At 40.5% G+C, this 12,359-nt stretch overlaps 1 protein-coding gene across 2 annotated transcripts in view; it reads left to right on the top strand.

Annotated features, from left to right (window-relative positions):
* ADCY5 (adenylate cyclase 5) overlaps positions 1-12,359 on the top strand; it is a gene marked incomplete at both ends in the record, with an annotated part of 206,619 nt that overhangs the window by 160,751 nt on the left and 33,509 nt on the right. For both annotated transcript variants that reach the window (XM_080346722.1, XM_080346723.1), the window contains one exon: positions 3,351-3,491. In XM_080346722.1, the coding sequence (XP_080202848.1) occupies positions 3,351-3,491 (141 nt within the window). The remainder of the gene's footprint in view (positions 1-3,350; positions 3,492-12,359) is intronic.

Here is a 12,359-nt window from a genome sequence, read left to right as displayed (position 1 = left end):
ACAGTCTCTTTGCAAGTCCAGATTTGGAAAGTTCCCACAACAGCTTCCTGGAGTTTAGCCACTTTAAATCTGAAAAACTCATTGCTGTCAGAAACTCTTACACCTGCTCCTGTTGTTGGTAGTATCTGTAATGAGCAGGACCGAAAAGTATCATCTTTTCTTTATGCTTCTTTCCAGTCTTGTTATGCCTTAGGTAGCCCTATGTCTAAATTGTCCTATGCTGTCACCTAGCCAGGAAGAAATGGAGCAGAGATCCTCATGGCGCTATGATCTTTCTAATTCTTCATTTTTAGAGATTGTTATTATCATTACTCACTGAACAAGTGATTTTTCAGGAAATAAATTACCTCAACTTTTCAAAATATTTGGTTCCAAAAAAATATTTTTGAATAAGTATTGATGTTAACAACAAATGCCTATTGTTCAAGATAACATAGTAGCACAGTATGCAATACAGGAAAACAAATACCCACTGTGCTTGTACATATGTGTTTTAATCTGATTGGAAATATTGCTGAAACATAGTTCACAAGCCAGTGGAAACCTTCTACAGGGGATGAGGGGAAATACTGCCACAGGTCATCTTGCCATGGAAGATTTATGATGTCTCATGGTTAGAAATTATCTCGAAAGTGTATATTTACCAATTTGTCCCACCCTTACCTCAACCCAGATGTGTCAGTAAACATGTATGAGGTCTTTTATTTCTTTCAAATTATTCAAGTGATGCTTCAGAATCACCAGCACTAGCAGCAGGTAGAAGGATCATGCACTGGCTGAGATGGGTTAGTACATTTGGTTGGAATTTTGTCATTAAGACTTTTCTCAAATTCTAACCAAATTTACTAACCCATGGAGGGGAACCTGCTGTATGTATCTTTTATCACCTGTTCATGTAAAAGCATTTGTAATGTAACCAAATAGCTTTGCTTTTATGGGTTCCCAGACTAGTTTCAGCATCTGGGGTTTTTTATTGCTTTTGGCTGAAAACCTTTCATTAAGTTGTAACAAAATGGATTGACAGTGTCACTTCTACTATCGAAAACAATATATATATATATATATATTTTTATTTATTTGCTTGGAGATAACGAAACTGTATTTTCTACCAGTTTTCCAACATATAATAGAAGAAAGAAGCATAACTATGAAAAAGATTGTGCAACTGGAAAAACACAGGGAAGTGTGAATGATGGCAAAATGATGGCAGAGACCATAAAGAGCAGTGGCTTTAAAAAAAACCTCTCAAACCAGCTCATATCTAGACATCAGCATTGCATCACATTAGTATATTTTTAGGAACATTTAAAACGCAGGTCTCCTGGAGCTTGTCCAGTGACTCTGTCATGATTGCTCAAGTGAAATTCAGCTGGTGCCAAGGGATGGAGTTTTCAGCTCTTGCAGATGAAGCAGTGGTGGGTTCAATGTGGGGAAGAGGTGACATGGGAGGCACTTGCTGTCCAGGGGGTGTGCAATGTGGGACCATGGATGGCTCTCCTCAGCAAACATCCCAGGGACCTGACAGCTCCCTTAGGTTTGCTCCCACCGAGTTTCCTTGAGATCCTACACTTGTCATCCTGGCTGGGTGGAAAAAGACCTTTGCTGGCAGCCTGTGGCTGCAGTGACCACTGCTACTCAGTGCCACGAGGCTGGTTGGGTGCCTGGCACAGGGCACGTAGCCTGCAACACTGCATTCCCGGGAAGGTTTGGTTGCCTGCGTGGTGAGCTTGTGGTCTCACGGGGAACATTGACATTATAGCTGTCTCTTCTTTGCAAGAAAAGAGATGATGATTTCCCATGCTTGTCAATCAGGCAGCTTTCCCCAGCACTGGATTTTAGCAGGCTTTTAAAAATTTCTTTAAATAAAAATAATTTAAGGCAGCGTAACACTTGACATTTAACTCTCTGGTTGCCATGGAAATAACACCAGGTATTTTGCAAACTCCTGACAGGTGCGAGTTACAGTGTATAGTGGAGAATCAAAATAAGTAAGTAGAGAAAGCAGACTCCAGGCAAAAAAAAGGATGTGAAGCCAGCTGTATTGTCAAACAACACTTGAACCAAAATTCTAGAGTTTAAAATAAACGATGCTTTCTTTTTGAATTATTCAGTTGTCTGAACACTCCCTGAAATCCAAAATTAGCCATTATGCCATATTTTTTTCAGTAATCTCATGGAAGGAGCTATTGTTTTGAAAAAGTTCAATCTCTTAAGTAATAAACAGCCAAGCTGTAGCTATCCATCCTGTCCGTATTTTCCAGCTCTTCAGAATTTGTCTCTTCTAAGCAAGGATGTAATAATTGCCAGCGCTCTGCCTTCTGAGTCAGTACAGGTAAATCACAGTCCTCACTGAGCAAACCTCCAGTGCAGTCCTTGCTAGAGAAGAAAAGAGGGTTTGATCTTATACAATAAACTCCTGTCTTTCCGCAAAACACATTCCACATGGAAACCTGCCATCCTTTTTAGCTAGGTAATATATTCAAAGTAAGTAACTAACCAGCCTGTTGTTTGGCTTGGTTATGTGCTGCACTTTTGTGCTCTGGTAACTGGCGTTGAGCTTGCCTGAATCATTGCTGACAGATCCCCTGCAAACTTTGCAGTAAGCTCCAACTGCAACCAAGATTCCAAACCAGCTCTAGCAACAAAACCAAAGGCTTTGTCCAAACTTCAAGCAAGTGTCAGTGGCAAAACTTGCAGCTAGCATTAGGGTAGAGGAGACCATTTTGTCACACTCTGCAATACCATTACCCCTAACAGATATAGGCAGCTGTTTGCAAGATTTACATCGTTTCCTTAGCATGTCTGGGAAGATGCTCTTGTCTTGCAAGTGTGAAAAATTACTCACTCGTACCTACAGAGAAAGGTGTCCTTTATTCCCATAGTTTCAAGGCTCCTGTTCTTCAGCCAGAGATCACTCTGTGTGTTTTTTCTGTTGCACACCAGCCTTTTTATTTTTTTGGTGATCTTTTATGTAGCATCTCAGTTTGGAACTGCAATTTCCTATCTGAAACGATTCAACTGGATTAAGTTTATTAAAAAAAGAAACTAGATACCTCTATTTTGGAATGCTTCTTGTGTTTAAACAGGTTATGGTGGTTGTTCAAAACAGGCAAATGAGTAAAATGGTGGCTACCACTTAGTGGCAAGTGTTCTAAGCATTTTCACAGTGCAGGTGTAAACAGGGAGAGAAAAATGGTGGATTAGGACTGCTCCTGATCAGCGGCCACTTCATAAACTTCAAGGTGCAAATTCAACTTCTGGAGCAAGAAATCAGGAGACATGCTTGTAAAATGACTGCCATGCAAGTACTTCAAAATTTATTCTGCATTTCTCTTTCATTTGTATTTCAGAAAGACGAGAAAGCCACAATAGCCAAGATGAGCCGCCAGCGTGCTAATTCCATCGGCCATAACCCATCACACTGGGGTGTCGACCGTCCCTTTTATAACCATCTTGGCGGTCACCAGGTCTCCAAGGAGATGAAGAGAATGGTAATGCTTTGCTTTGTGGACATTAATTTCATGTCGACTTAATACAGCATTATATATCTTTCCCTGCTTTGTCTAAAGGTTTTTGCAGCCCTGAGGGCATTTTCCAAATGGGGGTGGTAAATTCTACTTTAACTCCAGAAATAATAATAATTGGTACATGTGAAGGTGAGTGACTGTGAAATGAGGCGCAAGGTTGTTTGGAAGGGGAAGAGAGGCTGAATGGCACAAAGATGCTCTTTTGTGTGACTTGTCCCACGTTCGGAAAACTCATCCAGGCTGTGTGAAAAGGCATGATTAGCTACAAAAATTGCTCAGTAACCTGAGCATTCGAAGAGCAGCTGACATACATTTGTACTAGATCATTACAGGCTTCAGCACCTGCATGGGTTTCTTGCTTGCCTTACAACAGCCAGATGCTGTTCACCTTCTATAAGTACATGCCCATGTACGCTCGTGGGTCCCCAGGAACAACGCCACTGCGTTAAACTCTTGAGAATACATTCTCAAGTACATGAGTTAATTAGCCCAAAGCAGCAAGTATGTTCATTTCTTGCTTATACCTTTCAGTCCTTCTAAATTAAAATGAACAAGAGCTGGTTACCAACGCAATTGGACTGAGAGCACGATTATGACTTATTTTACAGAAAGTTGTAGATGATATCTTTGTTTCCTCCAATAAAGGTGAAGAAAAGAGGGCTTCTATTATGATGGCTATTTGTAATAATAATAAAAATGTTTAGTGCCTCTATAATTGCATGCGTAATCAGATTGCTCTGCGACTTCCTTAATGCTGTTTTCACCCTTCATACACAGTCGGAAGTGGGTATTTCTTGCCCACTTTGTTGCCTATAGTCAAAGTTCTGCTCGAGGTCATGAAAACCTCAAAGTACTCAAAAAACTTTTTAACATGAGGTTCACTCCTACAGCTTAAAATTTTTGTCATAGCTATAAGCAACTGCATATGGTGTCTTCTAATGGGTAATGCTGGCACATTTATTAATAGTTGGTGCTAATATTATTCAATCATGATATTATTCTACAGTACTAAACCAAATTTCTTAATCTCCATAGTAATGTTTCTTTCATTTCTCAGATCTCCAAATGAGGGCTTCTGACATAAGCACACAGATCAGTGGAACTGTGCATTTTTATGTGGGCTTTTCAATAGGGTGTGCTCAATAGGCATGACATTATTAGAAGAGCCTAATCACACTAGCTCATAATTATAATTATAAGTTTCTTTGAATAGCTTTTAAGGGGTTCTTGCAGCCTCCTGTTCAGAAACAAGGTGTAAGCATGCCAAATGGTATTATGCTTCTTGGTGTTAATTACAGTTTGCCGTGTCTAGCTGGTTGTTCAGTTGGAAAAACATAATTATTTATTGAAATATCAAGCTGAGTCCTAAAAACTTCACTGCCCCTTGCTTGTAGGAGGAAAAGCTTCTCTATTTTTTTTCTTTTTCTTCCTTATCTTGAAACTTTCCCTGTAATGGCATTTACCTTTTTATAAATTCAGCAGCTCAGAAAACCTTTTCTACTCAGTCTGCTTCTGTACTGCCTCCTGCATTAAGCTCTTTTTTGAGAGGCTGATGTCTGTGTTACATGCGTCAGGCTATTTTTTGGAAACCAATTTAAACCTGATTCAGATGTATTATTTTCAGCTAGACTTTTTGTTGTTCTTGGGGAATATTTTCTAAAGTGTGTTATTTACAGTAGTTCCTGCTGCTTTACGTTTGAGATGCATTAGTCAAAATGAAAACATACTGCTCTCCGCGGCCTAGGGACCATTTTAATATCTGCTAGATGGACATTTTATTGATTAGATCATAGGAACAATTTCTCCATCTCCTGGTTTGACTCTTTCTCTCTCTTTCTGTTAACTTCTAATTTAAATATACATTTCTTTGTACCACCCAGCTTTGCACGGTACTTATTTGTCTGTAATTTCCAACATAGATGCTGTGTGTGCTTAAATGCGTGCAAAGAGCACGCTGGCTGCAAACTGCCTGCTTAGAAATACACAATACAGACAGAAGGGGAGCAGAACTTCAAAGGCTTTTTTCAGTGCTCCTCTGGGATGACATGCCATTGATCTTGCTAAGCCGCACCAGCTTTCAAAGCTCCTGAAAATGTGCTTTGTTCCACATCACCCACCTTTCCCCCAGCCCGCTTGCATGTTATTGTATGGAGCCTTTTTTCTTGGAAACTGAGAACATGTAAGGTTGGATTAGTCAAAGCAGTAGGCTGAAGGCAGGCAGTGCAGCGTTGCCTTTCTCTTTAAAAACGGGAGCTCCTTAGCCCTGTAATTTCAAAATAGGTGTTTCTAAGGGTAATTGTGAGATAGTCCTTGGGCAGGAGCCAGGTAATGTCGCAGTGGTGTGCAGTTACATTATATTGATATGTAGATATTTTTGTGTGGGGAATAATATGGGCAGTTATGAAGGACACATATTTTTTGTCACAAACTTAGAACATTTTGCATTATGAAGACAACAATCTTTCCAGAAAAAAGAGACAGTTTTTTTTGTCGTGCTACTTATGCTTCCCTGAAAGAAAATAATAAAGTTCCTCGAATTGCATTTTTGGGAGGGAACTGTTATATTTAATAGAAAACATAATTATTTCAGCCATTTTCCTTTCCTTTGAATACTGGCTCTGGTATCTGTCTCTGTTCTTAGGATATATTAGCAATAGTCCTGGATGAGCCGGATTAGTATCAAAGTTAGCCGTATTCTCCTTTTTTTCCCCCTTCCTCTTCTGCCGTGGCATTTCACCGTGCGGCCGTGTCGGGCACCCCGTATCAGGCAGAGCATCGCGCCGAGGCGCAGGCTCCGCAGGGTTTGTGTGGGAGGGCAGCCCAGCTGCCGGCATGGGAAGGTCGATGGTCCCCACTTTGCTCCATGTTGTGTCTTGGAGCTTAACTGCTGCTGGATCCAGCTGAATTTGCACCGTGCTTCTGGGCTTAGTTATTCCCCTGGCCACAGAGGAGTTTATTCAGACATTTGTACATGCTTATAAGCAAGACAAAATAGCCTGTGCATATCCATGCAGCAGTATTTGAAAATGTCCTGGAAAATGAGTTATTTTCCTAGTCCTGGGGCCTGGGTCAGCTGGGATTGCAACTGTACCGACTCTTCCCATCCTGCCCAACAGCCTCTTTGCATCCTCATGCACCAGTCCACTTTCCAGACCATCCCAAATCCTTCTTTTTCCCATCCTATTGCTTAGTGGTGGCCTTTCTTGCAAAGCAAGAGCCCGTTGCTGTCCCTGACCCCCACTAGCTGCTGGGACCACTGCCCGAAGCAAGTGAGTCCTGGGGACTGTGCTGAGTTGGGCTGCCAGGTCGGTGGCTGCCCTGGGAAACTTACAGTGGAGGAAGCTGAGATACAAATGGCCTGGGAGGGCAAAGAGCCCGGCTCTGAGCTGGCAGCCTCTGCTGTAGCCCTGGCCCTGCGAGCCCGTGTCCTGGATGGGGCCATGTTCCCCATGTAGCAGACGTGGGATGGGTGGAGAGCTGTCCAGAGAAGCCTGGACAGGATCAGCTTCATGGCTGTATACAGAGTATGAAAAGAGACAGAGTGGAGCACAGCTGCTTTCTATTTTTATTGCTTTTTACAACATGTTCTCTTCTTGCCTGAACAAAAGCAGTCAGTCCAGGACCAGTGACTGTATCTCTCTGGAAATGCAGACCTTTGTACTGCTCGTGCTGTACACAAAGGAGCAGCGTTCCCCCAAGTGTCCGTAGGCCAGCCTTGTCTTCCCCTCTGTCTCTCTGGTCCAGTTTTTAATTGCAAAAGGGTCAAAAAGAAATGGACTTGAAAGCATTTGAGAGTACAATATTTATACACTACTAAGAAATACTTTACTTTTCCCAGTATAGACTTCAGGTGCTTTTATAAATATTGATGCATTTTAGACTTCTGGAAATAGTACTCATGTCTTAGTTTCCATCAGCAAAACAAAACTACTATTAAAAAAAAAAAAAAAACCACAACAATTGAAGGATTGTACTTGACCAAACTGGAAGAGGTTTGCTATAAACAGTGATAAAAAGGCAAATGTTGATACCTTCCAAAACGACAGGCCTGTTCTAGATGACAAATGATTCTCTTGCATCTTTTACCCTGCTCAGCATTCTTGAGGCCATAGTTGGAAAACCACATCCAGTTTGGGATTACAATCCTTTAGGAGAATGTGGATGAATTGGAGATAGTCCAGTGGAGAAGATTACAAATTAGGAGAATCATAGAATCATTTTGGTTGGAAAATATTTTTAAGATCATCAAGTCCAACCGTTACCCTAGCGCTGCCAAGTCCACCTCTAAACCATGTCCCTAAGAACCTCATCTATGCATCTTTTAAACACCTCTGAAGCGTGAAAGTTTCACTGGTGTGATCTGGGAAGAAGTGTTGAAGCATTTGGTTTGTTTAGTCTAGAAGTAAGAAGATTTGGTAGAAACAGAAGTCTTCAAATACGTGAAGGTTTGTAAGGATGGAAGATACTGATAAGTCATTCTCCATAACTGCAAAGGGCTCTGTAAGGAGCTTGTGGAATTCCTAGTTTTTCTGAAAACATTTTATTGCTTTTATTCAGGGCTTTTCAGTCTGGAAGAGCATTGCAAAATCCTTTGCAAATATAGAAACAATAACATAAAAACATCTATATTAGGAGAATTTAAAGGGAATAAAAAATATAAGATTAATATGAGACAGATGTAAAGATTTTACAAAGTTTCCAGTTTAGGCTATGCAGAACTTTGAGGCATTGATCTTCCCCCTTGTACAGGAGCCAGCTACACCCTCAACATTTCTGACAGATATTTAAACATGGGCTGTGTAGCCCTTGTTTAAAAACCTTGAAGGCTCAAAATCCTACAGTGTTCCTGGGCATCCTTTTCAACAGCTTGATTATTTTTTCTTGATGTTTCACTTCAGATTGCCTCAATTCAATTTTAAAAAACAGTGCTGCATGAGCTATTCACAGTAGACAGAGGACAGTTTCATTTTCCCCTCTTTACAGCTATCCTCTCGGTATTTGAAGACCATTACCATGTATCTGCTCGGCTCCAATTCCCTCATCGGATTTGTTCCGAAGTTGGTGCTTTCAAGCCCCGTGGTTGCTCCTGTTCCCCTCTGAGCGCTTCCCGTTTCATCGATAAGCAGCGGTGCTCACTCTGAACCCAGTAGACACTGGGCATTTTTGAGGTCTTACAACCAGACGTGACACAGCCTAATGCTCCGTGGTTTCTAAAAAAAACCATTAGTTGTGTCATGAGATCTACTCAGCCGTGGAAAGTCCTGCTGTTGGATCTTAAGGCTACCATAGAGCTATTATATTCATTTCACATGGGCTAGAATGACTGAGCATCTTAGCTTGTTCCACTGATGTAAGCTTTGGGGAAGGTTTACTTCAGAAACAAGTACCTCCAAGTCCTTATAATCAAATGTGAGCAGAGTGCCTAATGTGATTACTAAGCCCAGTTGTAGATGTCTGGCAGATTTCCTTTTATTTTTTCAGCTGTTGGAAAGGTTCAACATTAGGATGTTTAGGAACAGAAAGAGGAAACCCTGAAGATCTACAATACTGATTTCAGTCTGTCCATGCTTCTGTCATTAGTCTGAGTGCAACTAATGAAGCATTTCATTTGCAATGAAATTGCGTATTACGTCAATGTTAGTTACAAAGTAAAAACCAAAATAAAATCAAAGAGGGATTATATATTTGTAGGAAATATGACTGCATACAGATGTTAAAAATGTGAGACAAAATTAGAAAAATGCATCCTGGATATGGCCAGTTCAATAAAGAAGCAGCTCATCTTTCAGGTAGGCACTGCCTGATTCCTTGTGGCGCTGCTCAGAGCTCTGTGCAGTCTTCTACATGATATTTGATTGCTTGGTGTTTACTTTCTAATGAAACAGCACTCATCTACAAGCCTGGTCATTCAACCATAAAATATAATTCTTTGTCCTATTCACCCTGTCCTAAAGCAAACAATTTTCTTCATGTTGCATGACAAGTACAGCTCACTTCCTCCCTTTGTGTCTCCAAGTTGCCCTTACAATACTTTTTCTTGTTACAAGGAAATCAGAATTGGGGAACAGGTGCATTAGAGAAACAGACACTCTAGCTGATTCTGTGCCAACTCTACTCCTTAAACATCAAAAATTATTAAAAAATTAAAATAAAACTCAATAGGGCAAGTTTTTCTCGGTCAATAGTGCAACCCCGTCAACGAGAAGTGGATTTGAGTCCATGAATGAGGCACCGAGGGTTCACCCTCCTTTTAAAGGTTTCATTTAACTAGAGGTCACCATTATCCTCTTTTCCAGCAATCATCTGCTACATCTGGTAATAGCAACACTGACGTCAGCTGGGCTGGACAGGGGCGCCCAGTGGAGAAGAATTTGACCCACTATTTTTTCATTGCTATTGCAGTGTGCAGAATCCCCTGAACTCGTAATTGGGCAGGGAGAAACCCTTGAGGAATCTTTCCTGCTGTAATCTTCATGTCTTGCTACAGACCTGAGAGGAGATTGTTAGTCTAGTCTGAGTTTTATATAGCCATTTTGGTTTAGAAAGCTCACAAACAGCAGCTGGGGGGGGCGGAATCCTGTCCTGTAGTTATGCTATATAATTGCTTTGATGCTTCTGTAAAGGTGATTTGCCTGATTCACATGTTCCTTGTAATCTCATATATAATAGATGAGTGGGAGCCATATAAAAAGCACTGTATATTGCTCAAATTGTCAGTTTTGTATCCTCATCTTCAAACTTAACTATTATTCTATTTGATCAAGACCTGCCATCAGCCTTGATTAAATTATTTAACAGAGGGATAAGAGTCAGTGAGATGCAACAGCCAGTCTGATGTTGCTTTTGTGAAACTTAAGTAGAGTTTAATATTTACCTGGAATTCTTGCACTGATAATTTTTCCACCATCCAATACCCTTTTCTTGAATATATCATAGTCATATAGGAAAATGGGGTTTAGAGTGAAATAATACCAAAAAATGTTAGACAGTTTCTGAGTGGGACTAAATTAAACCTACAGAAATAAAGATACCAATTTCCCTTTATTCACAGAAACATTTCCTCTGATGTTTGTGGCAGTGAAACCAAGGTGGACATCAGAGTTGGAGTTGAGGCCCTCACCAGAATGATTTCCAAAGCTTCCTAAAGGGGACAGGAAACTTTAATGACAAAAGGATGCCGGTCAGCAGGTTTGGGTCTGGTTTTCAGAGGGAGTGAGCAGCTCCCACCAGTGCCAGTGGGTGATTTCAATTAAGGCTTGGATTCAGCCTGTCTGCATCGGATTAGAAGGATATTTGACAGTAGTTTCTGTAGAATCTTGTTGCGTTGATCATCATTTGGAGAGTAGCAATGAAAGTGCAGAGATTAAGGAGCCAGGAACCAATTCAGAGCGTTTCTAGGACTAGCTATTTTTATGTGTTTTTCTGTTTTGCAAGTTCTAGTAACAGTTCACAAGTGAAGTGCAGAACCACATACCATTTTGCTTGAAAACATGAGCTTTGAGCTAAAGAAATTTGACTTCAGAGTACACAAAAAACTAGGAAGTGTGAGCAACCTGCACTTCTCAGAGATGTGAGTTCAGAGCCAGAAGTGAATTAAAAGTAAGGGGGAAAAAAACTATTTCAAAAGCAACCACTTATGTTCCGTAGATACAAATCTGATGGGCCAGATAAAGTCATAGATTTGGCCAGGTCCAGTATACCAGCGGGGGCTGCATATTAAATCATTTTGAGTAGAACGAAGTAGAGGGTTTTACCATCTGCAACCAGTGCAGAAGAATGAAAGTCTATTCATCAAGTGGGGTGGGGTGCAGAAAGGGAGCACTTCAGCTTTCCTTTTTGGAGCTCATTAGTCTGTGTTCCGGCGATTGCAGACACACTCATCATGTAATCTGTTTCATTAAAGTGGTTTTCTGCCAGTTTGTTGTTCTGCACTTAGATGCTTGTTAAATATCCTTCCTATCAGGCTTAGTATTTTCCATGCCAGTTCTTTCTGGACTCTGGTATAGAAATTGTGTTATTTCTGGTTTGAATACTTTGAAGTCCTTCAGTTTCGTTACTGCTTTTACACCTGACAGCATCCGTCTTAATAACCTTGCCTTGTTGACCACAGGGACAAAAGTAGAATGTATAACACTGCTGAAAACAGATGTGAATAATTAGTTTTGTGGTGAGGCCAAACCAGGTTTGTTTTTAACTGCATCCACTCTCAGCCTGTCATTCTCCTTTACTGTTTTCCATGGTCACTGTCTCTGTGAAGCACCTTTGCTTTGCGAGTTGACCGGACCTCTTACAAAGCTCATTTTGTCCCTATTCTCCTTGGCCCTGAGTCTAAAGTTCTTTTGATTTCTGCTTTAACATCATGTAAGTCCCAGTTCAACTTTGTTCTAGAGATAAAAAAAGGACAAGAAAAAACTAGTTTCTCTGTCATTTTTGCTCTTACAATCATTGCTGAAGTTGCCAGCAAAGTTTTTAAGGTAGAATCCATGCTTTCCAGCCACATTGCCATTAAGAAGGTCACAGAGCTCATCAGCCCCTCTACTGTCTTATTTTTGGAGCTAAATGAAAAGTTAAAAGGATGTAAAGTCTATTCCACTTTTCTTTGCATATTCACAATATGTTAATAATTGCAGCTAATGTTCTCAAAGTTAGAATTATTATTTCTAATGGTTCTTGAAGCATTATGGTATAGCAGTCAGCTTGTCATGGTTTTGACAAACACTTTACCATTCTATTTAAGGAATCAGTTTTAATCTTCAAAGAAAAGGGCTTAGTTAATTTAGAAGTCAAGCAGAGAGATGGCAGTCATATGAGCTTTTAGCACAATAGATATTC

The sequence above is a fragment of the Nesoenas mayeri genome (assembly GCF_963082525.1).
Source record: "Nesoenas mayeri genome assembly, chromosome: 6".
Classification (NCBI taxonomy): domain Eukaryota; kingdom Metazoa; phylum Chordata; class Aves; order Columbiformes; family Columbidae; genus Nesoenas; species Nesoenas mayeri.
This window is presented reverse-complemented; position numbering and strand designations above follow the sequence as displayed.